This window comes from Capra hircus, chromosome 4, assembly GCF_001704415.2.
Source record: "Capra hircus breed San Clemente chromosome 4, ASM170441v1, whole genome shotgun sequence".
Lineage (NCBI taxonomy): Eukaryota > Metazoa > Chordata > Mammalia > Artiodactyla > Bovidae > Capra > Capra hircus.
Window position 1 is genome coordinate 26,816,721 of NC_030811.1, and position 27,886 is coordinate 26,844,606.

General features: G+C 39.7%; 1 protein-coding gene and 1 pseudogene across 6 annotated transcripts in view; both read right to left on the reverse strand.

Annotated features, from left to right (window-relative positions):
• AHCYL2 (adenosylhomocysteinase like 2) overlaps window positions 1-27,886 on the reverse strand; it is a 190,028-nt gene that overhangs the window by 12,781 nt on the left and 149,361 nt on the right. For all 6 annotated transcript variants that reach the window (XM_013963496.2, XM_013963495.2, XM_018046942.1 and 3 more), the window contains exons 3-11: window positions 27,056-27,199; window positions 26,502-26,602; window positions 18,393-18,495; window positions 12,298-12,392; window positions 9,595-9,701; window positions 7,942-8,058; window positions 5,923-5,986; window positions 5,355-5,443; window positions 1,479-1,549 (exon numbers count right to left, since the gene is read on the reverse strand). In XM_013963496.2, the coding sequence (XP_013818950.2) occupies window positions 1,479-1,549; window positions 5,355-5,443; window positions 5,923-5,986; window positions 7,942-8,058; window positions 9,595-9,701; window positions 12,298-12,392; window positions 18,393-18,495; window positions 26,502-26,602; window positions 27,056-27,199 (891 nt within the window). The remainder of the gene's footprint in view (window positions 1-1,478; window positions 1,550-5,354; window positions 5,444-5,922; window positions 5,987-7,941; window positions 8,059-9,594; window positions 9,702-12,297; window positions 12,393-18,392; window positions 18,496-26,501; window positions 26,603-27,055; window positions 27,200-27,886) is intronic.
• Window positions 15,328-17,172, reverse strand: LOC102179265 (annotated as a pseudogene).

Genomic DNA, 27,886 nt, shown 5'->3' on the forward strand with positions numbered 1-27,886 from the left:
TATAATCTAAAAATGAGAAAGTAACAAGTGTTGACAAGGATGTGGAGAAACTGTAACTCATGCATTGTTGGCTGGATGTAAAATAATGTAGTTACTTTGGAAGGTTTGGCATTTCCTCAAAATGTTAAAAGTAGAGTTATCATATGATCCACTTGTAGGCATACATCTAAAAGAACTAAAGACATGTTCACAAAAAACTTGCATACAGTGTTCACAGCAGCATTGTTCATAATAGCCAAAAAGTAAAAACAACCCAAGTGTCCATCAACTGAAGAATGGACATCACTGAAATGTGAAATAATCTTAAAATGGAACGTTACTCAGCAATCAAAAGGAATGAAATACTGATACATGCTACAACAATCATGAAAGATGAAAATATTATGGTAGGTAAAAAATGCCAGTCACAAAAGAAAAACATATTGTATGGTTGTTTATATTAAATACCCAGAATAGGCAAATCTATAGAGACCCAAAATTTAATGGTAGCCTAGGCTACCATTTGGCATTTGGGGAAAAGTGGAGGGTAGAAAGAGGAGTGACTACTAATGATGTAAGATTTCTTTTGGGGATGATAAAAAATGTTGTGGAATTAGATAATGGGATGTTGTACAACTTTAGTAAAAATCACTGAACTATATACTTTAAAAGGTGATTTTTATGGTATGTAAATTACATCTCAATAAAAAAATTAGATTCTGATGGTTGTATGACCCTGTGAATTTGCTAGAAAACATTGAATTGTACACTTAGAGTGGGTGAAATGTATGGTAAATGAATTACACGTCAATAAAATTACTTACAAAGAAAAGAGATTGAGGGGTTGATGTGAAACAGGAACAGTTTCTTATGGTCCCTTTTTGCCCCCAGCTCCCCCTTTAGGCTATATATAATAGTTTTGTTCTTAAATATTCTGATTTTCCTCCTTTAAAATAGAGTTATAAAAGAAATGCAATATTCCAATGGAAAGATAATAGTATGTATCTCAGTATAAGGAAAGTAGCCGTGTCTCATATTACTCTCTAAAACTCAAAACCTACCTCCTTGGGAATTTAACACAGCTACCTTGCCCACTTTCTCCAACCAAGAGAAATTTTGCTCTAGCCTTGCTTTAGTTATAGGGACTAGAAAGAAATACACATCACTTTTGGAAGTAAAATATTTTTTTTTTAATGTACAAATTTAAGATCTGGCTTCCCAAATAAAACTCATTGGTAGCCATCTGCTAGGTAGCTGAGGATGGATAGAGATATAAAGCAGTTAAAAAGGCTAGAGAGAAACTTTCCTCTAGGAATGGCCTAATGGTACACTTTTGGTCAGAGCTCTAAAGAGGTGGGAAGAAAAGGAAAGATTGGTTTTGTGGACTACTATCTCTGGCTTTCAGAGTTTGGTTTTGTTCAGAGCATTTCCAGTCATTTTTCACTTGTTCCATGCAAGTGTTCCCAAATGCCATCCCATTGTCTGTGTCACAATCATACCTGTACAGGTAATAACAATATCCACTTGTCGGATGACCTCATTTAATTTCACCAGCCGAAATCCATCCATACTGTAGAAATAAAGTATGATCAGTTACTGCCTTCTGCCACATAATCTTGAAAGCTAGTACCCAAGTTGCTTTGGTACCAACATCACTTTTTGATATGGCTGGACTATTCTTAGCAGTGAAAAATTCAAACTGCTTCCTTAGTTCACACAGGACAGAAATAAAAGGTTCTTTCTACCACTGGGACCTAATTCTTCCTGATAATAGAGAGACAGAGTTAACTGTGAAACCCCAATCAATTTCCTACAAAGTGTCATTTTACCTGAACCTACTACCCCACTGAAACTGCTCTCCCCAAGATCATCAATGATCTCCTGGATGCCAAAAGCAAATTTTTCTTAAAGACTCTAATATTACTTGATTTCTTCTGTTACATTAAACATTATTTGCCTTCTTAAAACTCTATTGTCCATGATGCTGTTTTCTCTTGGTTTTCCTACTTTTCTGATTGCTCCTTCTTGATCTCAGTCAATCCTTAAATGTTGGTACTCTGTGGGGTGCTCTTTTCCTCTCTTCTTTCAGCACTTATCCATACCTGCCCCTTGGATACAAATGATGCCTCACAGGTGGCTTATTTTCACATTGATGTTTTTAGCTTAGATCTCTCCAAAGCGTCAGAGCCACAGATCAAATTATCCACTGGATAGCTCCTCCTCATGTCCCACAAGGACCTCAAACTTATTATCTTCCCCACACCACCATGCCTATCTGTCTCTTCTATGTTTTCCACCAACCCTATCTATCTTTTCTTCTATATTTTCTGTCTTAACCAACAGCATTGCTGTTTACCCAACTCTAAGAGTCAAACTATAATGTCCTAGCCTACTGCCTCTCCCTAGTTAAAACTGTCACCAAATTCAGTTGATTCTTTTTCCTTGATTCCTTAAAACCTCTTTAATCTATACTGACTCAATAGACATGAGTTTGAACAAACTCCAGGAAATAGTGAAGGACAGGGAAGCCTACTGCACTGCAGTCCATGAGGTCACAAAGTGTCAGAAATGACTTAGTGACTAAACAACAATCTATTCTCTCTTCTCTATATATGTAGGCCTGACATTCAGATTGTATTATTCCTTGCTATGGTAGACTCTGGCCCAATCTCGTTGCCTCTAAGTTTATGTCTAATTCATTTTACAGAGTGATTTCCTGAAATGCAGTCTGGATCATGTCACTTGCCTGCTTAAGATATTAATACTTCAGTGAGATTGCTTGGTATTAGGATAAGACAGGAAGACTTAAGTTGATATATGTGGGCAGCTCCATTAAGATACTTCCAGCTTCTTAAATATAAACATGTCATGCTCTCTCCTTCCTAGGTGACCCCTGAAAATGTTCCCTGTACCTGGAACTTACTTTCAAACTAAGAAGTCACTTAAACAAGTTTCAAGACTCATCTCTATTGACACCTCTTTCTACCCTGCCCTGCCTTGCTCAATCTTTTATTTTTAATGGTCATTTTTTTTTTAATTGGGAGTTTTAAAATCTCCCGCTCTTTAGTTAGATATTCCTCCTTTGTGCCCCTACAGAAGCATGTGCTGTTTATCTCTATCATTGCCCTTATTACACTGAATGGTGGTTATTCGTCTGTGTGCTTCTAAAAGCAGGAATTTGTTTCATTCTTCTACTCATCCTATTCATCCTCACCACAGAGCAGAGTACCTAACATAGAGTGAAGTCGCTCAGTCGTGTCCGACTCTGCAACCCCGTAGACTGTAGCCCACCAGGCTCCTCTGTCCATGGGATTCTCCAGGCAAGAATACTGGAGTGGGTTGCCATTTCCTTCTCAGTGCTCAATTCATGTTTATAAGGTAGTTTGAATCAGTATCTCAATCAGTATTAAAAAATGTTTAGGTTTCTCTGCTCAACATTCAGAAAACAAAGATCATGGCATCCGGTCCCATCACTTCATGGCAAATAGATGGGGAGAAGTGGAAACAGTGTGAGACTTTATTTTTTGGGGCTCCAAAATCACTGCAGGTGGTGATTCCAGCCATGAAATCAAAAGACGCTTACTCCTTGGAAGAAAAGTTATGACCAACCTAGATAGCATATTCAAAAGCAGAGACATTACTTTGCCAACTAAGGTCCATCTGGTCAAGGCTATGGTTTTTCCTGTGGTCATGTATGGCTGTAAGAGCTGGACTGTGAAGAAGGCTGAGCGCTGAAGAATTGATGCGTTTGAACTGTGGTATTGGAGAAGACTCTTGAGAGTTCCTTGGACTGCAAGGAGATCCAACCAATCCATTCTGAAGGAGATCAGCCCTGGGATTTCTTTGGAAGGAATTATGCTAAAGCTGAAACTCCAGTACTTTGGCCACCTCATGCGAACAGTTGACTTACTGGAAAAGACTCTGATGCTAGGAGGGATTGGGGGCAGGAGGAGAAGGGGACGACAGAGGATGAGATGGCTGGATGGCATCACGGACTCGATGGATGTGAGTCTGAGTGAACTTCGGGAGTTGGTGATGGACAGGGAGGCCTGGCATGCTGCGATTCATAGGGTCGCAAAGAGTTGGACACGACTGAGCGACTGAACTGAACTGAATAAACCCTGAAAATGCTAGAATGGTGACAGTTCCCCTTGTGTGCTGGAGCCTTGACTTAGACAAAGTCAACAACTCTGTTGGGGAAAACTGTGGGTTGATGGCTAGCGTGTGTGAGGAGTGGTAGGTTAGAGGAAATGTCATGCCTCATCTATTGTGCGTGCCTTCCTCGGGCGGGTTAATGGTAAAGACTGGGTGGGTTATTCAGGCTACAGACATGGGGACTGTGCAGTTGTTTTCAGGGACAGTGGTACTAAGTTGGCCAAAAAGTTCATTTCATTTTTCTATAAGATTTTACCCAATATTTCTATCCTGTTGAGGGTAGCAGGAGACAATTTTAATAAGTTACCACTTAGTGGGCATTTATTATGTGACAGCCCCTCTACACTTTGCATAGTTATATATTTATTATATAATATATGTGTTAGTCATTCAGTAATGTTCGACTCTTTGCGACACCATGGACTGTAGCCCACCAGGCTCCTCTGTCCATGGGATTCTCCAGGTAAGAATACTGAAGTGGGTAGCTATTTCCTTCTCCAGGGGATCTTCTCGACCCAGGGATTGAACCTGGGTCTCCTGCACTGCAGGCAGATTCTTTACCATCTGAGCCACCAGCAAAGCATTATCATATGTAATAATTGTATAATTATTTTCTGAACTTTCATAATTGAGGTAGATAAGATTACACACAATTTACAGATGAGAGAGGAACTATTTTTTTTAATTTTAACTTTGGAATCATTTCAAGCTTAAGAATTATAAGCACAGTACAAACAACTCTTATGTATCCTTCAATCAGAGTTAGTAGATTTTACCCTTCACTTGATTTGTCTGACATTTCTTCCTGATTACACCGAGGTGATGCATCTGGGGGAGGCATGTGACAGAAGTGCTCTTTTAGGTGCATCACTTTGGAAAGGATCTGACGCCAGCCTATTTCTTTTTTGATCATTGTTTTCAAAGGGAGAGGGATGGCATGTGGAGCTGGGAAGGGGCCACCTATTTTCTGACTCAAGGCTTCCCCTGTTACTGCTTCCACAAGAGTTCCAAATTCTAGCTTCCCTGATAATCTCTGTTTTCCCAGAGCAGAGCTCCTAGATTTTTGAAAGACGGGTGCTTACAGTTAATACCAGCCTCTCAGGATCCAGGCCCCTCTGAAAGAAAATGTTGCGTTAACTAGGCCATTCTTTGGAGGCAGTTACAAGATCACGTAAGACAGTGCTGCAAAGGAAAAAGCAGATCTCCTTGTGCATGCTTACCAGGCCTGAAGAGCGCAGATGGGGTCAATCTCAGTCACATACACAATGGAGCCCATAGCTTTCAAGGCAGCACAGCACCCCTTCCCGACCTGGAGAGAGGAGAAAGAACGCATGAGAAGGAAAGTCACGAAGAAAACAGCTCCTCAAAGCTTCTGGTGAAGTGTACCCCCCTTTCCGCCCCCAAAGGGAATTTCACTGAATAGATTCATGCTTGGGGGAAAACAGGAAAAAAAATAAATGAATGCATTTCATAAACAAACTCCTCAGCCCTGCTTAGCACATGCATGTGCACAAGTACACCCACACTCACGATTTATAATCAAAACACAAGCTAAAAGAACATCGCAAACAGCACACTGGAACAGTCAGAAAATCAACTTAAGGAAAAAATAGCAAAAATGCCAAGGGAAAAAGAAAGATTGTACTTTAACCAGAGGCTTCTGAAATTACTTTTTTCCCATTTAAAATGGTAAATGAATGTAGTTTGATGTCCACAGAAGTGAAAAATTCTAGTATATTTCTGCAAAATACATTTTAAATTCCTAATAACTGAAAGACTAAACCTTACCTCTCCATAGCCACAGACCACCACCTGCTTCCCACCAAACATCATGTCTGTTGTTCTTTTAAGTCTACGGGGGAAGAAAAATTGAATCAGAAAAATCTCTAGTTTCTCCCTTAAGAATAGATTGAGTCCCTTTGTTTTCATGGTTTTTTTTTTTTTTTTTGGTTTTGTTTTGAATGTTGAAAGTAAGCCTGGTTTCTATTCTAAAGAAACTATTTAATGACTAGAAAGAAAAGTTCAATAAAATATGCATTTTCTTACTCGATGCTATCCAATCAATTCCATCTATATGTGAGGGTTTTTTTTCCTTTTTTTCCCCTTGTCCTGGGAGTGGTGCAAAAGGGAAGAAGCAATAGACCACAAAGTAACTTTTAAACATAAAAGCAATATATATTTATTATATAACATTTAGAATATATAATATTTGGAAATAAAGATAAAAAGTAAATAAAAATAATGTAATTTTATTTAGCAGGTGACAAAGCTCTGGCTTAATGTAAACTTTCTAGCTTACTGAATGAGACACATAAAATAGAACGCTGATAAATGAGTTCTATATTTAGTAATATCAGAATGGCCAATAGGTCCCAAAGTAATTCATGTAGGGTAACAGGCAACAAGGTGGAGAAGAGCCATGAAATATGCCAACACTGACTGCATAAGCAGTGAGTTTTCTGGGCCGAGTCCTTTTCAGACGTGTTCTTCTTTGTCCCTGAGTCTCTATGAAGCTAGAATAAAGGTCCTTACTGTTTTCAGGCTCTCTTAGAAGAAGTTGTAGGAGCAGTTTCTGGTTTCTCTTTAGGTCTGGTTGATCTCCCTTCTCTAGGAAGCCCTAGTTAGGCAGAAGAAACTTTTCAACTAAAATCTGCCATTCTGAGACAGTTCTGACAAATATCTGTGGGTCTTTCTCCTCATCTATCTGGTTAACCTCTCCTGTTGAAAAGAGTCTAAAAATGCCCCAAGGGAAAGTAGAAATCTATCTTTCTAATGACTTGACAACTCCACTCACTAGGAACTAGTGTAACTCCATGAACCCCGATGAGACTCAGTAACTATCAGTTAAGTGCAGAGGCAATTTCTGTTGAGTGATGAGGCTAAGTGTGGCTTGGCGACAACCATATTCAAAAGTCATGGCTTAGAATGGTCCTGGACTGGCTCAGCACCAACAACGAAATCACTAGTGCCTGTGGTGTTCCAAACTGCCTGATGTTCAGACTAGTAATGTGGCCCCCAGGCCCTTTCTTCCGTTAACTTTTCCATTAACCTATATATGATGGAAACCATTTGGTTTGGCAGTATTCTAAACCAACTTAATGCTTTCATACAGGGAATTATTGAGTCATCTTAGCAAGAAAGAAGAAATGTCAGGACACAAGTGTTGACAGCAACTGGGTTCTGGAAGAACAGAGTTTTTGGTATATTATATCTAAGTAGATTTTTTTTCAGACTTGTAGTCCTCACAGACGTGAAAAACTACAAATGCCTCTGGGAAATGACCCTTTGCTCACCATGATTTTCCAGATGGCCAAAGAATTATTATGATGGTTGTAACTTAAGTTACATGACAACATGACCTGGAAGAGAAACATCAGGAACCTTTTCCTAAATCAACAAAGATACTTATACTAACTGACTTTCAGGCCTGATAGGATCACAAAGTAAAAACCATCACCAAAAGACAGGAGCTGGTCTGATTTTTTAAGTAAAATAGATTCACTTGCAATAGCGACAGCAATGGTAACTCTACGTCATAAAATATTGAGTATTGAGTATGATGTCATAGTGATAGCAAAGGTATCTTTGGGTTATAAAATATTGAGTATGATATATGTTATAAAGTATTGTGTCTGAGATACAACTAGTTTCATCCTATAAGGTATATATATAGAAACAAAGAATACATTTTCAGAGTCTGTATACAGCTTAGAGGTGCTACACAAATCATTTCCAGATACAACCAAAACCAAAAAATTTAGAACCTCAATTCAACAACTGAAGTTCACTACAAAGATAATCCATTACCCATCAAGAATTGATTCACGGCAACAGTAGAGGTTGTCAAATTTCTGTTTCGTGACTGAGTCATTGACATTCATGGCTGGAACACACAGCTTTCCAGCTTTGGATAGCTGGTAGAGCCTAAGGATAAAGGAAATAAAAAGAACATAAAATAATGAGATTTTCCAATCCATCAGTTTCATATCAAATTTTACAAATAAGTTAATTGAGTAGGCATGACAGCCTGAGACACAACTAGTTTCATCCTATAAATTGTATATAGAGAAATAGAGAATACCTTTTCCAGAGTCTATATACAGCTTAGAAATAAAGATCTTAATCAAAAGGCACATGGGGAAAATCTTTGACCCATCTCTAAATTTTAAGGATTAAAATGTAAAACTTTAAATTGCTTATTAATTTTATTTCTCTTTTTAACTATAAGAGAAAATTTTAAGTACTGTTTTAATCCCACTACTCTAAAGCAACAATTTTAACTTTCAAATAGTCTTAATTTTATAATTTCAGTATACATACCTATAAATATGTATATCTACATGCATACTAAGTTGCTTCAGTCATGTCTGACTCTGTGCAACCCTATGGACTGTAGCCCACCAGGCTCTTCTGTCCATGGGATTCTCCAGGCAAGAATATTGGAGTGGATTGCCATTCCCTTCTCCAGAGGATCTTCCTGACCCAGGGATCAAATCCATGCCTCTTACATCTCCTTCATTGGTGGGTGGGTTCTTTACCACTAGCACCACCTGGGAAGTCCATATATCTATATATAAGGGTTATTTATTTTTTTTAATTCAGTCAACTAAAAATTAGACACAGATGTTTTATTCAAAACTCAGCCCTTTCTAAAAGTTTGAAAACTTGGGACAATTCATAGTTTTATACATTCAAAAAGATCACAATATAAAAAAGCAGTGATAGTGGCTTATTCAGAATTTATTTCCCTAAAACTTTCTTACTTTAGCTCTTTCTGGGTAAATAACAGGAAACAGAAATGGTTACAATTGTACTCAGGGAATTAAGACTCATTTGAGAAACAGAACCCTAAATACTTGCTCTCTGTGCTCTGTGTATGAATGTAAGCTCTCTGAGGGACCAGGATTTTTTCCCCCACTGCGAGATCCCTAGCATGGTTTTTAGAGCAGTTATTGGTTCAATGCAGAAGTTCAATAATTGAATTTGTCCCAAAAAGACAAGCAGTCATTGTATTACAATGCTAGAAAACATGAGGCCCACACTGTTCCCCTATCCACTCCTCATTATTTTAAGTTTGTTATTTGTGTTGTTAATTTAAAACCCAAGTATGCAGATTCGGATCTCATCATTTCAGAGCATCATTTTAATTTTTAACATAATGTAGTCTATACGTGGGCTTCCCTGGTGGCTCAGTGGTAAAGAATCCACCTGCCAATGCAGGAGACTTGGGTTTGATCCCTGTGTTGGGCAGATCCCCTAGAGAAGGAAATGGCAACCCACTTCACTGTTCTTCCTGGGAAAACACCATGGACAGAGAAGCCTGGTGGACTACCGTCCATGGACTTGCAAAGAGTTGAACATGACTTAGCAAATAAACAGCAACAACAATTCTGTAAGTATGTGATTACATGAACATATGTCCAGGCTGCATAAAGCCAGCATGCCTACGTCAAATCTTACCTATGGACTCCGGTAACACTCTCCTCCACGATGCCCTTGATTTTCTTAAACATGTTGGGATACTTCTTATAAATCCAGTGAGTAAGATCCCCTCCATCATCCAAGATCTAGAATAATAAGCATCAATAATGTCATATTTAAAATTTTGTAAATGGTTAAACAAAGTAATTTACAGTGGTCATTATACAGAAGAAAACGACAGTGAGATGAAAGGTCAACTGTAATTCTCACAGCCAAGTGAACTTCCCAAATGACATACCTACTAGGATCAAACTTACAGCAATGCAATGAGGATTTTCTTATGGACTAATAGCTTAAGTGATTATCTAGACCACTAGCTCCTGACTGTACTATAGACAGTCAGAAAGCTTAAACCTAATAGCATATTTATATTAGTTAAATTCAGGACTTTGAATATAATCAGTGAAAGCTTAGTAAAACCAGATAATTAGTCTCTCTCCCAGAACAATGGCTTATAAAACGGTATTTGTTAATCCTTTACTTGTCCCAAAGCACAGGCATTCTCCTACCCAAAATGCTCAGGCAGCACAGTAGGGTTTTGCCTAGCACAACCTCACACTCTCTATAAACCAAATTAAAAATAACTAGGGAACTGTGCAGCATGTAGGTGTGCAAGCAAGCCTCTGAACAGCTCATCACTATTTCAGGTTGGGATTAAAGACAAACACAAAGCTGTGCCCACTGGAGCTTTCATCAGCGGAGGAAAGCTTCTGAATTATAAATAAGCTAAAGAAAGATTAGCTTAGAATACGATTAGGCAGTAGGCTGTGGCATTTCATCCCTTTACCTAGCTGTCAGAAATGCTTGGCAAGACTTTCCAAATTGTCACATACACTCTCCCAGAAAGACCCACAGGACTGAGCTGCCCTCTGCTGGCACATGCCCATTTTGCAGTGCCATCAGTTAACTCCACTACAAGTGTCAAAGGCACCATCCTGGATCCCTGCCTACACACAATCTCCAACGTTGTGTCTAATACCTGACCTCTTTTTTGCTTCTGCCCTTGTTTTTTTGTTTTGGGCAGCACCACTTAGCTTGTGGAATCCTAGTTCCCTGATCAGGGACTGAACTCAGGCCCTTGGCAGTTAGAACATGGAGTCCTAACCACTGGACCACCAGGGAATTCCCAATTCTGCTCCTGCTGTTGATCTAATTTCTCTGATTCCACCAAACCTTATTTGAGAGTAGAGATCCAAGGCTAGACTCACTCTTACACTTGCTCCATACTGTAAGTCAGTGCTCCATTTTTCTTGTGGTAGAAACCCTCAGAACAGAGTCCCTAAGGAACAGAAAGGGTCCTCTGCATTTCTCTCTCCCTTTTTACACATATGAAATCCCTCATGGCGTTTTTCCTTGCAGCCTCTGATCCCTAGCATACAAAATATGCTATACAGGAAAGACTGTATCTTAGAATAACTATTCTCATCCACTTTTTCCTTTTAACAAAGATTTTGAATACAGGCAGGTGGTTGCTATCCCTAATATTTATTTATTGAATAAAGCCTATAATTATTAGCCTGTCATTCTACTGCAGAAAATTCTTGTCACCCAGGAATCTTCCTGAGGTTAGCAAGCAAGTAAAAGTTCTAGATCTTTACAGGATCCAAAAAAGATTATGAGTACTGTTTTCTGGGGTCACAGTTCTTATCCTTGTCTTACTCACTTTGTCAACCTTTCCAACAGTTTATGCTGATCTATAGTCTGTAAATGCTTGCTATGTACAATGCCCTGTCCTCCCTATGTTCGTGGCTATACAATTAATATTTTATTCCCAGTAGAACCTCTGTCAGTCACACTCTGTTCTGGCACTGTTAAACTCTGCTGGAATGAGCTGACTCATTGTGCAGCCAACTCCTCCCTCCCTTTGAGGATACAAAGGTTTTAACCCAGCTTTCCTCAAATCAACCCTTGGTGCATTGTGACCTGCATCACAGAATCTAGAAAGACAGGCTGCTTCTCCCTCTGTCTCCCAGGTAAAGCCTACTCTGCAGTCTTTAGCAGCAAGTAATAGTAGGACTAGCGCTTCAAGGATTCTTGTTTTTAGTTGATTTCCTTAATTTCTCCTCTCACTCCTATCCAGAAAGGTTTGCAAAGTAGGAGTGCATCGTACTTGTGCAGCTCTGTGCTTCCCTTTATGAATCTAATATGCTACCAGCCTTCAAGCACTTTAAAAAAAAGTGAAACAAAAATAAAAACTAAGCAAAAATTAAAAGCCCCAACTTCCTAAGGTGAGAAATGAATAAAGAAGAAATTTGAACTTTGAATCCCTTCAGGTTTACTATAAATTTGGCATGTGATTCTAGAGAGAAAGCTATGTACCACAGGAGCGGTGTGTGTTGGGGGAGGTGCTGGTAAGCAGTGTTAGGAGATAGTAACTCATTCATCTTACTTTTTAACCAGTCATGTGTGAACCCAGAGCAGTATTTTAACGCTGCTGATGAATATGAGCACTTCTAAGATCAGCACTGACAATCATAAGCACTTTGAGGCTATAAAGAGGTTTAATATTCTTGGGATGTCCTAAGCATAAGCATCTAGTTCTGCTGGAAGCCCAAGTACATCAGATGAAAAAGGAAACATCTTCCTTCCTTCCTTCCTGTTGGGAAACCCTCTCCCAGGCCACATCCTCCCTCCCTGTACCCCCACGTCCCAGTGAACTGTGCTAACAGAAACCTAACACACCATGTTTGGCTGCCAGCCCTCCACATTCACACATCTGTCAATGCACCACCAGAAGTCATCTTCTGACTCTCCTTTCCAGGCAAACACAGGAAATCCTGAGAAAAAAGAACAAAGAGAAACCATTGAAGCTTGAAAAAAGTGCTGACCCTCAGTTTTGGCAAGAAGATGAGATGCTAGTTTTTCCCAGTTCCAAACTTGTTTTGCTGTTCTTCTTAGGCTGACTGATTAAATATTGTCTTCAGCCCCCTTTATCCATTCCTTCCTCTTTGGTGGTCATTTTATTCTTGTTAGACCAAAGAGGACAAACAAAAGGCCCAAGAGTATGAGGGATGCTAAAAATATGACTAAAGGCAAAAAAGAGGAAACTAGAAATATGTACTTTTTCATCTAGTCCAACTGGAATTCCCACCATTTCCCAATTACATTTTGATCTTTCTTTGCTTCTCTACCTTAGTCCTTCCACCTCCTTCATCAGGAAAACCCTTACATTCTTCTCCCTCTGTTCAAATGTTGCTACACTTCACTGGCCAATAAGTGGCATGTTCCTAATGAAGACTTATTAACTCAGCTGTAAGTGATCTCTCATGGAATCTGATCTTTTATTAGCCCCTTGCTGGTACACTGAATGTCAGTTTATGATCTGTTGTGGCATTATCATATATGTCCTTGTATTATCACTGTTTGTATATGTGTCTTTTCTCCTCAACTACAATATAAGGTTCTGAGTGCAAAGACTCTCTTATTTGCCGTTAGAGTCAGTCAATCAGCATTTGTTGGGAAAATAAAAAGAAATGAATGTATATGTACAATTAATTGAACTACATATTTATATATGTGTACTTTCTATACACAATTTATACATTAATAAAAATTTTACGAATGAATGAATGTAAATGAAAGAACTAATAAAATGTTGACGGTGTTTGCAAAAGGAAAGATATACATGCACTATAGAACTTTCCCAGAATTTCTCAAGGGATCTGAAGCAAATTTTTTGTACCCTGATCTGTGTTGTGCTGTCAGAGAGGGAGCGCAAGAAACCGGCAAAGTACAAAGTACAAATTCCTCTGTTTCTTTTTTTCTAACACAGTCATTTATTTTTCTTGCCATTGCCAAACATTTCCCAAATCTTACTCACCAGAAATTAACAGAGCTTCTCCATTTCCCTCCCTGACAATCCTTATGAATGGAAAGGGCTTTAAGGGAGCAACTCCCAACGACAATGTCAAGTGGATCGACCATGTCCTTCCTTTCTTTCAAAACTACTTGTTCTGGCAGTATCCCAACCAGGTTTCAATGCTCCTGTGTTTCAAAGTGGTCTTCACAAAAGCCCACATTTTAAGGCTATATGGAGGAGCACAGAGAACAGTTAATAGTGGTAATAGCCTTTTAGATTTTGAAAAGGCAGTATTGGTCCACATCAGGGTTAAGGGTCTCTGGCTTTTAATGTGGTGTAAGCCACAAAAATTGGCAATAATATAGAAGACCAATATTTATGGCAAAGGGGAAGAGAATTCAGAAATACAACAACAGAGCTGCTCTAATCAATGCTCCAGGAAAAGGCATCCTGAAGGAGAAACAGCCTAACAGATACTATTGGCTAGGTGAGAGGTTCAGAAAAAGGACTCTTCTTTCCAACTCCAGATAAATATCTACACCTGGTGTCAAAGTGTCAGGTTATAAAGAGGACAAAACACAATGTCTAAAAAAGAGGGTAGAGGACAACGTTCTCAGAAAATGCAGAGAGACAGACCTTGGCTAAAGGGAGATACAAGAACTTGAGAGTGCAGACTAACGATCAGGTCAAGTCCAGGGAGAAGGAATGTACACCTTGGCTACCAATCTTCATGGCAGTACCAGCAATATTAGGGTTCTGTGTCAAATACCAGAGGCAAAAGGGTATTACTCCTCAATCCTCAAAACCACAGGAACAAGATAAACTGCAGGAAGGTTGATCTGAGGTGGTATTGATTTGTGCTGCTTTCTTCTTCCCAGTCATTTTATATGAGACTCATTTCTCCTAAGGCTGCATATCATGCCTGTGTGTCTGGTTACTTACTGCCACCTGGGACAAAGTATTTCCCAGGAAAACTTGTGTCCAGAGGGTCTAGCTTTTTTATTCTAAGTATTTTCTCACTTTAAATCCTAAAACCATAATGAGACAACAGCCTCCATAAATTCTGTCACCCAGGCAGACAGGGGAACCTTATTAAGGAGTGACAACAGTTCTAGGTTCTAGGCTTGTTATATCACAAATACAAAATCATCAATTGGTATGGTTTTGAAAAGTTAGTTTGTGGAGAAGGGAATGGCAATCCACTCCAGTATTCTTGCCTGGAGAAGCCCATGGACAGAGGAGCCTGGCAGACTACAGTCCATGGGGTCGCAAAGAGTCGGACAGGACTGAGTGACCAACACTACTAAAAGCCTAGCTGACACCATACTCAAAGCTGAGCAGTTGCTTAGGTTCTTTGGTCTGTGGGCTGAGGGATGGATCTGTTCACATGTGGAGATGTACTGGGTTTAAAATCAGCTTTGTAAAACCATTCTGGAATAAAGCTCAACTGGAGAAGTGAGAAAAAAAAAAAGTTGGTTTGAAATCATTTTATAAGATAGATGATGGAGTAACTACGGAATCAATGGCACTTCCAAGAACATTCTATACCCCAGTATGGAAAGGATAATCGAACAGGTTTCTTAGTCTTGTACAGGGCAAGAGGGCCTACAGTGGACCTTAAGGGGGAGCTCTTTGGGCAAGAGGAGAGAAAATAGGGTGACTCCAATGAGAATATCAGGAAAATCTACCAAAAAGAAGATGGGGGTGGGGGTGGTGGAGGGTTCACAAGAATCAGTAGAAGAAACAGTGAAATTTACACAGGAGGAAGGAGCTGAGAGTGTCACAGCCTTACACAAACAGCTGAAATAGTAAATTTCTCTTTACTCGGCTCCTGTGACTCAGGCCTCTCCACACAGGTCCCTGTGACAAGAGCCTTCCACCCACTCTCCCAGGAGTGCTTTCACACTGACCGCCTATTTCTTTCCTCATTTATGACTCGTCTCTGGGGACTTGATTTTCTGGAACTGTGTTGGCACCGGCTCCTGCTCTGGTTCTCTACAGTATGTACATCTCTACAGGTGTCACCACTAGCAGTACCTCACGATTCCTCCTCTGATCCTTCCCTACTCTAAGACTCGGCTCTGTCTAAGGAAGCTCAATGCCGGGCTGCTACCGCCACCTTAGAAACCATCGGGTCCTGGGCTACCACCTCCGCTTCTCTTCTTCTTGCTGTCACTGTTTTATCTTCACCAGCTTCTCAAAGCTTTCGGTTGTTGTCGGGTTGACAACAAACCAATTCTCAGAGTGGACAGAGTCGATGTGATACCTGACACCATTCTCTGACACAAATTCTTTCTGACAGAGAAGACACTTGTATTTTCCAGCCACAAACGTTCCCAGTGTACAAGAGCCCAGGTGAGCTTTAAGACCAGATACACTACTGTAGACAGCCTCACAACCCTGATTAGGACACTGAATGAGATGATACTTTTTGATATCTGACTTCTATTTGTGTAGTACTTCTCGGCTGAAGGTCAGTAGCCCAGGACGAGTATATTTTAACTTCCGATCATCAGGTACCAGATCCTGAAGCACCTTTCTCTTAGGCCATTCCTTGGCCAATTCAGCAGAAGCCAGTTCCTGCAGGTGGAATACAGCTATCTGCCTCTGAACTCGGCCTCCACCCTTTGACTCCAAGCTCATGTCCTTCAAGCACTCTGGCTGACCTGACTCTGGAAAGAACAACATAGGACTATGCTCTTATATACAAGTGATATACAAGTCCAGTCTTCAATCTATACGGCTTTCCACAGTGGTGACATTGCAGGGTCATCTTCTCCAGCTCAGCAGCCCCTTTGCCACATTTTCTCACATGGTACAGATATCCCGTGGTGCTGGTGAAGCTACTAGAGCAACTCTGATGCACGCATCTCAGCTTTCCCAGTTTCTTGAGAACTGTTCAGGGACGTTCCCTCTCACTTGGCTCATCTATTTCATCTCCAGCCTTTAAAATGGGGAAGCTATTATGATTTGCCATGACATGATACTTCATCCCTGCTTGTGAACGAAGCTGTTCCCCACAATGCTGACAGGTAAACATTTCCTGTTTGCAGTTTCCCCGTGTTTCTTTAAGCCTTCTATGGTCTTTCTCCCCACTGCCTGGCAGGTAGGACAGGAGATAGTGTCTTTATCCACAATTTCTAAGTACCACTGCTCCTCTAAACTGCCTGCTGCATAAGCTGATGGTTCCTTCCAAATATGGTGAGTCTGGGCTTTGGGATTAGGCTGAGCTTTAGGCTGCTGCTTCCTCCCATAAAGCTTATGCTTCTTCTGAGAAAATTCTCTGATAGTCTTCATCTCCTTCCTGCCTGGGTTTCCTTTTTTCTTTGGTTGATACTCCATCTGACCCTTCTACATGGGAAGCAGTAGCTGACTTGATCCTTCTCATCTTCATCCAGTAGGTAGATTTTTGGAAAGATGCTAGAAAATCACTCACTGGTTCACGAAGCAGATGATGAGCCACTTAAGGAATCATCATGAGGGATAGTGGACTGGAAACTATTATCCTTTATGGAGCATTGGGTTCTGCTATTCTTAGCTTCCATGATCCTTGTGTGTCTCTGCTGCTTAAAGGGTGTGGGTCCCGGGGTGGCAGGCACTGCACGGAGTCTGGAAGACATCACTCCCTCTCCTCACCTAACAAATTCACCCAAGGGCTCCAGACAGACAATGCCACTTCCGCTCTCCTCTCTACTCCCAGATGTGGAGTCGGGGCCTGAGCCCTCTCTGTTTCTTTTGTCCTTTAAGTGTCAGTGGCTGTTGTGTTCAAATATTAGTCTGCCAGGTCAAGTCCTGTTTAGTGCTAAAGCAGAAGTATCAAACATTAAATCAGAGCACACTGCCAAAAAACCAGCAGGACCACAAAATTATATCTGAAGCATTTTCTTTACTAATCCATATGACCTTGAAAGTGAAAGTGAAAGTCGCTCAGTCGTGTCTGAGTCTTTGCAACCCCATGGACTATATAGTCCATGGAATTTTCCAGGCCAGAATACTAGAATGGGTAGCCGTTCCTTTCTCCAGGGGATCTTCCCAGCCCAGGGATCGAACCCAGGTCTCCTGCATTGCAGGCAGATACTTTACCAGCTGAGCCACAAAGGAAACCCCATATGACCTTAGACAGTGAATGTGTTCACTGGTGTTCTAATAATAGCAAGGCAAGGCAAAGCATTAACTAATAATGGAATACAGACATAAGAAGATATTTGTGACTCTAAAGCAACATGGTTACCTTGATCATATTTAACAAAAAGAAGTTCAGAAAGAGAGAAACCTCATCAAGAATAGGGACCCACCAAAATATGGAAACAGCCTAAGTGTTCATCAACAGAGGAATGGATAAAGAAGATGTGGTGTGTCTATATATATATATATATATATATATATATATATATATAAAAGAATATTACTGAGCCTTGAAAAAAGAATGAAATAATGCCATTTGCAGCAACATGGATATGGACCTTGAGATTATCATACTATGTAAATTAAGTCAGAGAAAGACAAATATTAAGATATCACTTACATGTGGAATCTAAAAATCAGTATACATGAACTTATTTACAAAATGGAAAGACTCACAGACATAGAACACAACTTATGGCTACCAAAGGGGAAGGTGCAAGACAGACAAATTAGGAGTATGGGATTAACAGATACACACTACCATATATATATTAGATAAACAACAAGGATTTACTATATAGCATAAGAAAATACATTCAATGTCTCATAATAACCTATAGTGAAAAAGAACTGAAAAAACAATATATATGTGTGCGTATGTGTGTATGCACACTTTACTGTATACCTGAAATTAATACAATATTGTAAATCAACTATACTTCATTTAAAAAAAAAAAGAATATTTCTTCCAAGACAACTTTAAACGTCAACTTTCCTTACAGATTTACATCAAAACAATGGAAGTTTTTGGAACCTTTAGCCAGAGACAAAGAGAACGTGCAAAAGTTCTTACCACTTTCTGCTAGAGCAGCAGCCACTTCATTGAGGGTGGAATAGATGTTGCAGGCAGCCCATCGGCACTGTGCTCCCAGAGCTCCCAGAGTTTCCATAAGCACCTGTGTTAAAGAGAAAGCAGATGAGCAAGCATGGGCCAAACAGCTGGTCAAGGAATTAAGTTTATATATTTGACAATGAGAAAGTACATTAGGAATAACTAACACCAATGATTTTCAACTTGTGCTTTGCAGAAACTTCAGCACTTCGAGAATGGGGCAGGGGTTGAGGGCAGGCATGAGGAAGGCTCCCACTGAGCTGTATGCTTTTACTCATTTAACCTACTGGTCCTCCCTATAAGATTCAATTAAACCAAGGATTTCAGAGCCACACATCTTTTTAAAAACCACCAACTGATAATTCTGCTTCTCTTTAGGATGTAGAAAGCCGAAAGAGAAGCTTCCACTCTAAAAACAAGAAAAAGCTGTATAGTCTACAAAACCATAACTCTTCTTGAGCCTATCAAAGAGCCGAGGTCATAATGCAACCAAGGAACTCCAGAGAGCAGCAAATCCCTTTAGGGAGAGAGGGAACACAGTTTCATCCTTGTCAGAGTGCAGGAGGAAGAGGTGGCTGTCATACAACAGAGTAAGAAAAAATTAACTAAAATTTTAATGAATTGGTAAAGACTGAGTGTGGGAAAGTACCAATATGTCAGTTTGGAACTTCTGGTGGCCTGAGCCACAATGAGATTTCATACTCACGTGAAAGCTCTTTTCTAGGGGTTTCCAACCAGAGCTCATAAAAGATACTGAGGGCAGGGAGCTGATTGCCTGTGCTCAACAATAAGCATGAAATCTGGGCTCTCCCAGTCTTCTCTCAGAGGAAGCAAAAGTCCTAAACTGTAGCAAGAAGCAGGAATTATGCCTGCCATGAGGGACAAGACAAAGACCCACTGCTTCTGGGGGAGGGTAGAAGCAAAAACTCTCTGCTCCTTGGGGAGTAGCTGAAAAACCCTCTTGGGCCCAGGACCCTACGCTGATACAAAGTAAAAATCCACTGCCTCTCCAGAGGGACAGGAAAATATCTCTGCTCAAGACCTACCACAGGAGAACATTGGAACCCACCAAAAAAAGATACCCCACGTCCAAGGACAAAGGAGAAGCCACAACAAGACAGTAGGAAGGGCACAATCACATTAAAATCAAATCCCATGACCTGGAGGGGTGGTATGGGGAGGGAGGTGGGAGGGGGGTTCAGGATGGGAACACGCGTACACCCGTGGCAGATTCATGCTGCTGTATGGCAAAACCAATACAATACTGTAAAGTAATTAGCCTCCAATTAAAATAAATAAATTTATATTAAAAAAATAATAAAATCCCATAACCACCAGGTGGGTGACCCACAAACTGGAGAACAATAATACCAAGAAGTTATCACACTGTCATAAAGGTTTTAGGTGCCACACCAGATTTCCCAGTGTGGGGATTCGGCAAAGGGACTGGTAATCTCCAGGGAATCTGACTTTGAAGGACAGTGGTATTTGATTATAGATCTACCACAGATACAAGGAAAAATTTGGCTGTTATAGACAGGAGTGGCGGGAACACTGAAAAAGTCCTATCTTCACAGAGACCAGCCTAAGACTGAGATTGGACCAGAAAAATTTAAGAACTCCAATTGCTCTCACTATGAACCTAGCTCCAGAAAACAAGGAGCAGCAGCCTTCTGCTGCAGGGGGGACATGCACTTGAAGAGAGAGCCCCCCTGTGGCAAGCATGTGCAGAAGTAGTTGACAGCCTGAGGGTGGAGCAGAAATACCGAGAGCCCTCTGGCTTGGAGGAATTTGTAGCCTTCGGTACAGAACAGAATTGAAATCCAGACCAGATCATGACAATAATGGAAACTAACATACTATCATTCAATATAAAAGTTCAAGACACACCAAAAAAGTAAAAAAACCCCACCCACAGTCAGGAAAGAAAATATTCAACAGAACCAGACTGAGATAAGCTAATGTTTAATCAGACAGGAACTTTAAATATGATTATTATATTTATATTGAAGCAGTCGAGTGAAACAGATGGACATCCATGAACAGAGAATTTCAGCAAAGAGATGGAAACTATAAAAAACAAGTCAAATAGAAATGTTAGAATTTTTTTTAAGGTATCAGATTTAAGAATTCTTTCATTAGACTTATCATCAGACTGGGCATATCTAAGGATAGAATCAGTGAGCTTGAAGATAGATCGATAGAAATCACCAAACTGAAATAGAGAAAGAAAAAAAGAGTCGGAGAAAAATCAGAAGAGAGTATCTAAGATCTGTGGGATACCATCAATGGTCTAATTTACATGTAACTGGAGTTCTGGAAGGAGGAGAGAACAGGGCAAAAGATACATATGAAGAGTTAGAGATCAAACTGCCAACATCCATTGGATCACTGAAAAAGCAAGAGAGTTCCAGAAAACATTTATTTCTGCTTTATTGACTATGCCAAAGCCTTTGACTGTGTGGATCACAATAAACTGTGGAGAATTCTGAAAGAGATGGGAATACCAGACCATCTGACCTGCCTCTTGAGAAACCTATATGCAGGTCAGGAAGCACCAGTTAGAACTGGACATGAGACAACAGACTGGTTCCAAATAGGAAAAAGAGGACGTCAAGGCTGTATATTGCCATCCTGCTTATTTAACTTATATTCAGAGTACATTACATCATGAGAAACGCTGGGCTGGAAGAAGCACAAGCTGGAATCAAGATTGCTGGGAGAAATATCAATAACCTCAGATATGCACATGACACCACCCTTATGGCAGAAAGTGAAGAAGAACTAAAGAGCCTCTTGATGAAAGGGAAAGAGGAGAGTGAAAAAGTTGGCTTAAAGCTCAACATTCAGAAAACTAAGATCATGGCATCTGGTCCCATCACTTCATGGGAAATAGATGGGGAAACAGTGGAAACAGTGTCAGACTTTAGTTTGGGGGGCTCCAAAATCAATGTAGATTGTGATTGCAGCCATGAAATTAAAAGACGCTTACTCTTTGGAAGGAAAGTTATGACCAACCTAGATAGCATATTAAAAAGCAGAGATATTACTTTGCCAACAAAGGTCCATCTAGTCAAGGCTATGGTTTTTCCAGTGGTCATGTATGGATGTGAGAGTTGGACTGTGAAGAAAGCTGAGCGCCGAAGAATGGATGCTTTTGAACAATTGATGCTTTTGAACTGTGGTTCTGGAGAAGACTCTTGCGAGTCCCTTGGACTGCAAGGAGATCCAACCAGTCCATCCTAAAGGAGATGAGTCCTGGGTGTTCAGTGGAAGGACTGATGCTGAGGCTGAAACTCCAATAGTTTGGCCACCTCATGTGAAGAGATGACTCATTGGAAAAGACCCTGATGCTGGGAGGGATTGGGGACAGGCGGAGAAGGGGATGACAGAGGATGTGATGGCTGGATGGCATCACCAACTCGATGTACATGGGTTTGGGTGGACTCCAGGAGTTGGTGATGGACAGGGAGGCCTGGTGTGCTATGATTCATGGGGTCGCAAAGAGTTGGACATGATTGAGCGACTGAACTGAACTGAACTGAATGGGCAATTATTTTTGAAAATTAATGAAAGAGGATCCAGGAACAATACTATTAACACTCCAGTAGCAAAGAATACACTAGTGTACAGATCCACTAAAGGAAAAGGAACCAGCGCTCCATGGAGAAGAAGCTTATTCCAGGGATAGGACAGGGAAAGTACAAGATGAGCTTAGAGCCTCTTGTACCAGAAGCAAGGAAGTACTCAAAGAATGAAAGGGAAATGTCAAAAGGCAAGGCACAGAAGCAAGATTTAAGGGGTTCCTTCTGGCCAAAATTTCAATAATTTTTATCATAATAAATAATGATAGTAATGGATTATAATCCATTAAGTGAAACAACAAACAATGACTCCATACAAAAAAAAAACTGAATAAATGGAAAGTTTGATGAAGAATGGGATATTCACACAGTTTCTTATATCTACCTCACAAAATACTTATTAATTACAAAATGGGAAAAATAACTTTTACAATAGAAAAGTCTGACAGACACCACCTCCATTAAGGGATCAAAATGAACATCAGCTATGGTACAAAATGAGATCAAGTGCCAACTGATAGGATTAAATGGAAAAAAAAAAAAGGCAGCATCATTTCCTACCAAAGGTACATAACCTGAATCTAATAATGAGGAAGCATCATAACAGTCTGAATTAAGGACATACTGCAGAATAACTTGTCTATAATCTTCAAAGTGTTAAGGTCATGAAAGTCAAACAAATCAACTGTCCAGCACTGAAGAAGACTGAAGAGAGATGATAATTAAATGAAATATATAACTAGGGACCGGATCCTTGGGTTATAAAAAGTATTTGGACAATTAGTGAAGCTCAAATGGGACCTGAGAATTAGACAGCAATTATGAATCAGTGTTAGTTTCCTAATTTTGAATGGTTATATTTGTTGTATAGGAGAATGTCCTTGTTTATAGAAAATACACACTAAAGTCTTTGTGGAAGCACCATCAGGTTGGCAACTTACTCTCAAATGGTTCAGAAAATAAAAAGTTATCTGGTACAGTATTTGCAACTTTTCTATAAGTATGTTTATTTCCAATTAAAACAATTATTATAATAAATTTAATCCACTGATTTAGTCCTGACTTACCTTTACTTCAATCTGTAAGATGGAGACAGGCAGACAGGCTTCTTTTTAAGAAGGGAGTGTACCACCCCACTGCTTTGATTAAGAGTTGTTTCAACAAGGACAAAGCTTTGGTGAAAAAGTTTTAAAATTTCCTGATGGTAGTTAACTTTGGGTATTGATAATTTTCATTTTAAAAAATTTGTATTTTCTGATATTTATATACTAAATTAAAACTCTAATTAGAAATATGCTCTACTTCAAAAAGAACACTTACAAACAGCTCCACTAATGTAGGCGAACATCCTCACATAATTTATCTAAGGTCATATAGTAAGTTAACAGCAGAACTACTCTAATGTCTTAATTTCCTTACCTTTCAATATCTGATCCCATTTTTTTCTCTCCTGTTTTGCTTTTCACCTTAAAGAATTTCTGAATTCCTATAACTAGGATTTCTGAGTGTGTTAAACAAAAGAATCATACTGAAACATACCTACAAAGCAATATAAATTAACTAGAAAAGTGACTGGGACCAAGAATACAAGAACTATTTAAAGAACTATGAGTCAAGACTGCTTGCTGGCTATCAGGGCTCAAGCAGAAGTGCAAGCAGGTGGAAGTGAGAGGGGGACAGAGGTTAGAAGCTGGTTAAACTTGATTTTAAATCATTACTGTTTAGAAAGAGTAGCTAAGAAATCTGACTGGAAAGAACTATGGAAACATACCTAAAAAACATAAGTAGATCCAAGTCTTAATGAAACATGGACAGGAAACTGTTAACTATGATAGTTATTTCTGGAGCATAGGATTATAGGAGACTGTCTTTCTACATTATAGATTGTGGTAATGCTTGAATGGGCTTCCCCAGTGGCTCAGCGGTAAAGAATCCACCTGCAATGCAGGGTGGGGAAGATCCCCTGGAGAAAGGCATGGCAACCCACTCCAGTATTCTCGCCTGGAGAATCCCCATGGATGAAGAGCCTGGTGGGCAACAGTCCATAGGGTCACGAAGAATTGGATATGACTGAAGCGACTTAACACACACACAATGCTTGAGCATTGTAAAATGAACATGAACTACCTTAGTAATCAGAAAAAATAAAGAGATTAGAAATAAAACAAAGCAAAATTCCTTTGTAATTGTTTTTTAAAGGATAAAGAAAAATGTGGTGAGGGAACAAGAAAATAATAAAACTGGTAAACTAATTTTCACTACTACATTCAGGGAAAAAAAAAAAAAAACCCTTGAGGAGTGGTAATATTCAGTGAGCCAGGGGATAAAAAAGAAACTGGTTGTAATTTAGCAACATGAGATAGGACAGAAGCACTTACTATTTTAAGTCACTACACTGAAGTCTCATGTCCCTGACCGGGGAAGCCCAAAAAAGGTTCCAAGATGGTTTCTGCCTTCATTTATCAGTCTACAGTTCCAAAAAGAGTAGCTTTTCAATTTATTATACTAATTTTGGGTCGCCAAGGTACTCTTCCTCAGAGAACATGTAACCCAGAAAAGTCTCATAGGGAAGATGCTAACAGCAGCTGTCTGTGTCTTGAGGAATCTCTGCTGTTCTTAATAAGCAATGTGAATATGTAAGTGTTGCACTTAGGAGACAATCTTTCGGAAGTTAATCTAGCCATACAAGTGATCTGGATCTTATAAATCCTATAAAAGATTCCAGACAACTTCTCAATACACTAATTTCCCGTAGTGGTCTCATAGGGTAGGCAACTTAATATGTATTATTACAGCTTTGATGATGACTCCGTCAGTGGTTCTCAACAAAGCAACTTTGGTAGACTGTGGGGGCATTTTTAGTTGCCACAATAATTGGTAGAGGAGTGTTACTGGCATTTAGTGGGTATGGCCAAGGATCTTGACATTTTGAAAGCATAGAACAGGGACTTCCCTGGTGGTCCAGTGTCTAAGACTCCATGCTCCTGATGCAGGCGGCCAGGGTTCGATCCCTGGTCAAGGAACTAGATTCCACATGCTACAACTAAAGATCCCACGTGCCATAACTAAGACCCCTTGCAATCAAATAAATAAATAAATATTTTTTTAAAAAGAAAAGAAAGTATAGGACAGTCTCCTAGAGCAAAAAAAAAAAAAAAAAAATTCCATGCCATATCTGGTACAACTTCCAAATGTGCCAATGAAAAGTTCACATGAGTGAGAAACCTATTTATAATGATCTGAGTTTAGAACTTTATTCCACTTCACATATTAACAAAAGTATGGCTGTAGTTTTAATATAAGAATGCAAGAGTTTTCCCAAGAATGCAACAAATATATAAATCAAGAGAAAACACATACTTTTTATTGTTGTTGTTATTCAGAAATTTTACAAAAAGTTGTTTATAATTTCATAAAATTATATAATCTGGCAATATGGCTCCGATAGTCTGGAACCAGTAACACATTTCTATTATATACATTTATATCACTCATTCAAACAATGCTATAAGTACAAATATCTGACTATACTTGTACCCAAGGACTTACATACTAAAATATGTTATTTTATTATGTTACTTTCGTTTTATTCTTCTTTCATATTTCAGTAAGGTTTTACATTTATTTTTTAATATTACATGTACTTACCTATGTTATGTGTAAATTTCATTTCAAGAAATATGAGGCCTGCAAGCTATTTTTTAATGAAAAGGGGTTCATTTAATCTGATAAAGGTAAAAATTATGGATCTAAACCCATCATGGTAACCACAGTTCCCTGCCAGGACTGGTGAGGCATGAGCATGTGATCCAGTTCTGCTCAATGACATGACAGAGTGTTCTGGAGGACCTCTGGGAGAAGTTTCCTTGCTCTTGGGAGAGAGGAAGAAATGGTCCTTCTTCCTCTTCATGTCCATCTGGGATGGCTTGAAGAGCTGTCACCATCTTGCTATCAGCCTGAGGATAAAGTGAGCACAGAGAGAAGGCAGCTCCAGAAGAATCACAGACAGGTGAAACTGGAGCCCTGAGAGCCTTCCCCTGAAGCCCACCTTGCCGCTGGACTTCTAGCTATGTAATGTCATGCGTTCTTTTATGCATAATCCAGGTTGAATCAGGTTTTCTCTTATTTGCAGCTGAAAGGAGCCTACAGAGATGCTGGCTAGAAATGACACTGGAAGGGAAGGCAGGGACAAGCAGTAGAGAACAGTGGAGAAAGAATATGTTTGGGAATCAGATATGTTGAAGTTTAAATCTTAATTCTGTGGTTTACTAGCTGTATAACATTGGACAAATTACTTCAACTCCCTGAGCCTCAGCTTCTTCATTTATAAAATGGAAACAGGAATATGTGCTTTTAGAAGGCCATTATGAGGGTTAATGAACTAACACTCGTTAAGCTTTTAACCTAATGCTTGGCATGGTACAAGCCCTCAATAGCCGGTGGCTATTATTAACTATTGTTAGGTGGAGAAAGGAAAAGGACTCACAGCAGTCTGAGCAGTGATGTGTGTGCAACCCACAATCTTGGCGCCGGCCAAAGGTTTCTCTCCTTGAGCTCTCTTCCGCAAAGCCATCAGTGCTGGCATTTCTGAAAAGACCCAATACATACAGAGCAATATTAGAGAAGGGGGATGAGAGTCAAAGAATAAACAGAAAAACAGGTACTCTCTTAAGATAAGACCCTTCCCGATCAGGTTCTCTGTCATACTAGTTTTCGGTTTTTCAAAGGATCAAGATGCTGATTTTTCTGTTATAAATCCTCTGGGATTTTCAGAGGTAAATACTTCAGTGTTTGATCATGTGTCTCAGTCCCCTCATCTAGTCTCTCTCCCCTCTTCTTTGTATGGGGGTTCCTTCTAGACCCACTATAGTTTACTCCCTCTCTACAGTGTTTTCTGGACTCGTATCTCTTTTGTTATAAGTTTCCTTCAAAATCACACTGACATTTCACAAACTACTAGACCCCAGGATGTAAAAGGGAATTAACATAGACAAAAAGACACAGGCAACTCAAGAAGAAAAAGGTGGTTGCTTTCATTACCTTGCTCAGCAATTTCAATTTCTCTTCGTCCAAACTCTGCCTGTTTGATGTTCTTGACACAGAAGTCACTGTTCCCCTTAGAGTTCTTTTGCTGTTTGTCTCTAGGAGAGGTCTCATCATCAGAGCTATCTGTATATGAAGCCGCTGGAAAGACAGAATAAAATACCTTCAGGGGAAAAAATGGCTTCCTCCCTAACCCCAAACCATGGAGTGAACTGAGGCTCTTTAGCAATCAGCACCTTGTAAATGTATGTGTTTAGGAAGCAGTTAAGTGGCACTGAGGAACTGTCTCAGTCATCACCTATCCACAGTCATCACCTGTAGAAAGTGCTATCCACAGGTCAGAAAAGGAAGCTGAGAGAGGTTGCCAAAGATATTCCTCCTGGGTAGCATTAACTTAAACTCTAGGGCTATCTTCAGAACATGCACAGGTTCTTGAAAATGAAGAAAGAGGCTATTCCACGGTAGCAACAGGTTCAAAGTCTTAATTCAAGATGATGGTGATTAACCTATGGGTTTATGGGATCCTAGCTACCCTTCTGTGTTTGCTGCCTAAACACTGATGTAATTTGTGTTTTAGTACAGCAGCTGAACAGATAAGACCTAAAAAACAAGGAACCCATGAGAAAATAATTAAGAACCACATAAAAAGTGCTTGTCTGACAAAACAGAGCCTTCTTTTTCAAGACTGGCTCTCATGAGGCTGAACTATGCCTGTAGACCCAATTAGACATTGACAATGAAGTATTCAGTGTGTTCTCCCTTCTTGCTGGCCTTAGTAGGTCCAGCATTAGGCATTTGAGATTCCCAAAGAAGCAGATAAATCCTCCT